The 3,118-nt window shown below is 42.8% G+C and overlaps 1 protein-coding gene across 1 annotated transcript; it reads right to left on the reverse strand.

The window, feature by feature from the left end:
- Nucleotides 1-478: 478 nt before the first annotated feature.
- LOC143962211 (zinc finger MYM-type protein 1-like) lies at nucleotides 479-2,754 on the reverse strand. The gene is made up of 2 exons (XM_077471547.1): nucleotides 1,072-2,754; nucleotides 479-590 (listed from the first exon to the last, which is right to left on the reverse strand). The coding sequence occupies exon 1, from the start codon at nucleotides 2,752-2,754 to the stop codon at nucleotides 1,255-1,257; it is 1,500 nt and encodes a 499-aa protein (XP_077327673.1). The 3' UTR covers nucleotides 479-590; nucleotides 1,072-1,254.
- Between the last annotated feature and the right edge of the window lie 364 nt (nucleotides 2,755-3,118).

Consider the following 3,118-nt stretch of genomic DNA (forward strand, 5'->3'; position numbering starts at 1 on the left):
CCACCCATAGTGTCACGAGTATACAGCTCAGATCACAGGACAGAGTATACAGCCCCAGAATCACAGGACAGATTATATATCTGGATAAAATATTGAAAATGTCAATGTTTAAACCAACTGTTAAAGAATGCAATAAAAGTACCACGAATCAGTGATTTTTTTTTTACAACAGAAAACAAACTTTATTGTACAACAAACAACAAAAAGACTCAGGCCGCGTACACACGCGGGGACTGTTCGCCCAACTTTGTCCGCTGAACAGTGTTTCGGCGGACAGTCCGCTCGTGTGTGGGCTTTCAGCGGACAGTTTCAGCGAACAGTCCGCTGAACAAGGTTTTTGGGAATTTCCGAAAAACTGTCCGCTGAAACTTTGTTTCAACGAACAGTCCCCTCGTGTGTAGGCTTGTTCGCTCTGTCTTTAACTTATTTTTATTCAGAACTAGATAGGCCTTCAAAGTCTCACTCAGTGCATCCTCGGGAAACTCCACTGCGTACTGTTCAAACCTGTCTGCTTGAAGCAAAGTGGCACTAACAAGGTGTTTTGTGAAGGAGAAACGTCGCATGGTGTGCAATAGTATGGTATCACAGACCTATAGAGTGAAGGATAAAAACAAAAATTAGGCAGTGATGTCAATTAGGGGTGTCAATGTCATCTCTGTTAGCTCCCTGACCATCATAAATGCATGCAACCTGACATATTTACTAAGAATTTCTTGTCCATGTGTATGGAGTCATAACTTAAAACTGGTCATTTTAAAATGTTCACTTTAAAGTTATAAAGGGAGCTCAGTTTCAGTGGTTTGGAATCCATAATTTCTCAGCACTCCATACACATGGACATTGGACAACAAGACATTCTTAGTAAATATGTCAAGTTTCATGCATTTCTGATGTTCAGGCAGCTAACACAGATGAAGGTTGTAATACTAATGTTATCCACTAGAGGGAATAACAAATCCTTTTAGATCACATTTTTATATGACTATTGTAAGAAAAATATTTTTCTTTCCAATCTTCATATCTATAAGGGAGCTATCAAAAAGACAAATATTGCAACAAATAAACACTCACCTCAGATGCAATGCGTTTATGGTCTCCTGGATTCAGTGAGCCCCGCCTCTTCGGTTGAGAACCACCTTGACTGCTTTCGTCAACCAGGGATGGGATAGAATCTCTGCAAAATGTATGAGCAATAATAATAAAAAAATAATAATAATAACAACAACAACACATGGAAAAGGAGGATTACGGCTGCTACCTGATCATCTGTATGTCCCGCTGGAACTGCTGGATGCTCCCCTTAATGTGGACTGAATCTATGTCCTTCTTCTGGAGTTTGGCATAAAGGAGGTCAACATGCGGCATAATGTTGTGGAAAAGCGCAAGAAAATATTTAAAATCCTGATCCTCCAGCAGCACGGCAAAGCCTGCTGCTTCTCTCATGGTAACAGAGTCAAAATCACCTGAGTCTCTCATGGTTTCAAAACAGCGGATGAGGTCCTCTCTGTGCTCAAACACTGTATTGACGGCACGGCTGTGGAAGTTCCATCTAACACTGCTTGATGTTGGTAGTCTATGGGCAACTACTTTATCAAGTACATCTGTGCGCTTGGGTGATCTGGCAAAAAAGCTGGCAAATCCTCCAAGGTTTGCAAAAAAAAGTCTCACTTTGGGCATTTGAGAAGTGGCCTGTTGCATTATCAGATTGAGCTGATGTGCATAGCAGTGGATGTAATGGGCATTTGGGTAAATATCCTGAATCTTCTTTTGAACCCCTGAAGTGGCACCCCTCATCACGCTGGCTCCATCATATGCTTGGGAGATGAGCTTATGTTTCTGATCCCCTGGAAGGATGACAGCAAGGCGCTCTTGTAGTGCTGTAGCAATGGAATCTGCATTAGCGGAATGTAGAGGAATAAACTCAAAAAACCTCTCTTGTACATTGTTTTTGTCATCTATGTAGCGCAGTACAAGCACAAGTTGGCAATGGGTGGCAATATCAGTGGTCTCATCGGCCTGGATTGAGATGAAATTGCTGCTCTGTGCTTCTTGGATAATGTGCTCCTTCACTACAGACAGCATACAGTCCAACAGCTCGTTCTGCACAGTTTTTGAAGTGCCCTTAAAAACAGTGGCATTCTCAAGGTGCTCTTTCAAAACTCCATCAAGAGAAGCAACAAAATCAACCAAGCCACGGAATATCCCACGATTTTCGGAGCTCTCGCTCTCATCATGACCACGCAAAGCCAGCTCAAATGCACCACAAAATTTCACACAGTCTATTATCCTAGACAGGATCTGTCGATTTTTTGTGACCTCTTCATTGTGTCTTCTAATGGAAATTCTGTAGCCTGCATCTAGCTGTTCACCAATGCTACGCTTTCCAAAAAACTCGAGCCTCATAACATTGTCAAGATGGCTTTGGGTAGTTTCATGCCGCTTGCATTTTTCAGTGAGATGCTTTAGGTCGTTAACCCCTGTTGATATCCACAGTGTGTCGGTGCCATGACTTTGGAATAGCAAACATGGAAAACAATAATATGCATGAGTCACATCACATCCAGCTAGCCAACTCCATTTATTATAAGAAGTGGTGGAAAAGCTTCGCGTGTAAACTCGACCACGATCACTTGACCTCTGCTGAATTTGCAGTTTGGGTTGATATGGTCCAAGCTCCTTTAACCTCATTTTTTCCTCATCTGTACGCCTTGTGAAGGGAAATAGTTTCAAAGATGGAACCGAATTTTCAGTCATTTTGAAAATAAATTGCACAATGTTCAATACCTATGAGTCAAATGAAAGTATGGGTAAGTTTAAAAGAGAGATTATGGCGCTGCCAAATGCAAGTGTCTATTTCATCAAATGCAGCCTCACCTTGCCCATCAATTGCAGCCTCACTGTGCCCATAATGAGGGGTTCCCACCATGGCTGTGCTGAGTTCCCGGGCCTGTACAACTGCTGGCTGCTGTGCCCATTATAAGTGGTTCCCCCCATCCCTGTGCTGAGTTCCCGGGCCTGTACAGCTGCTGGCTGCTGTGCCCATTATAAGGGGTTCCCCCCATCCCTGTGCTAAGTTCCTGGCTGGCTTTTATACAGTGGCAATAGACTTCAGAGGACA

Source organism: Lithobates pipiens, unplaced genomic scaffold (assembly GCF_037356315.1).
Source record: "Lithobates pipiens isolate NorthernLeopardFrog02 unplaced genomic scaffold, aLitPip1_a1.2 Scaffold_8, whole genome shotgun sequence".
Taxonomy (NCBI): Eukaryota; Metazoa; Chordata; class Amphibia; order Anura; family Ranidae; genus Lithobates; species Lithobates pipiens.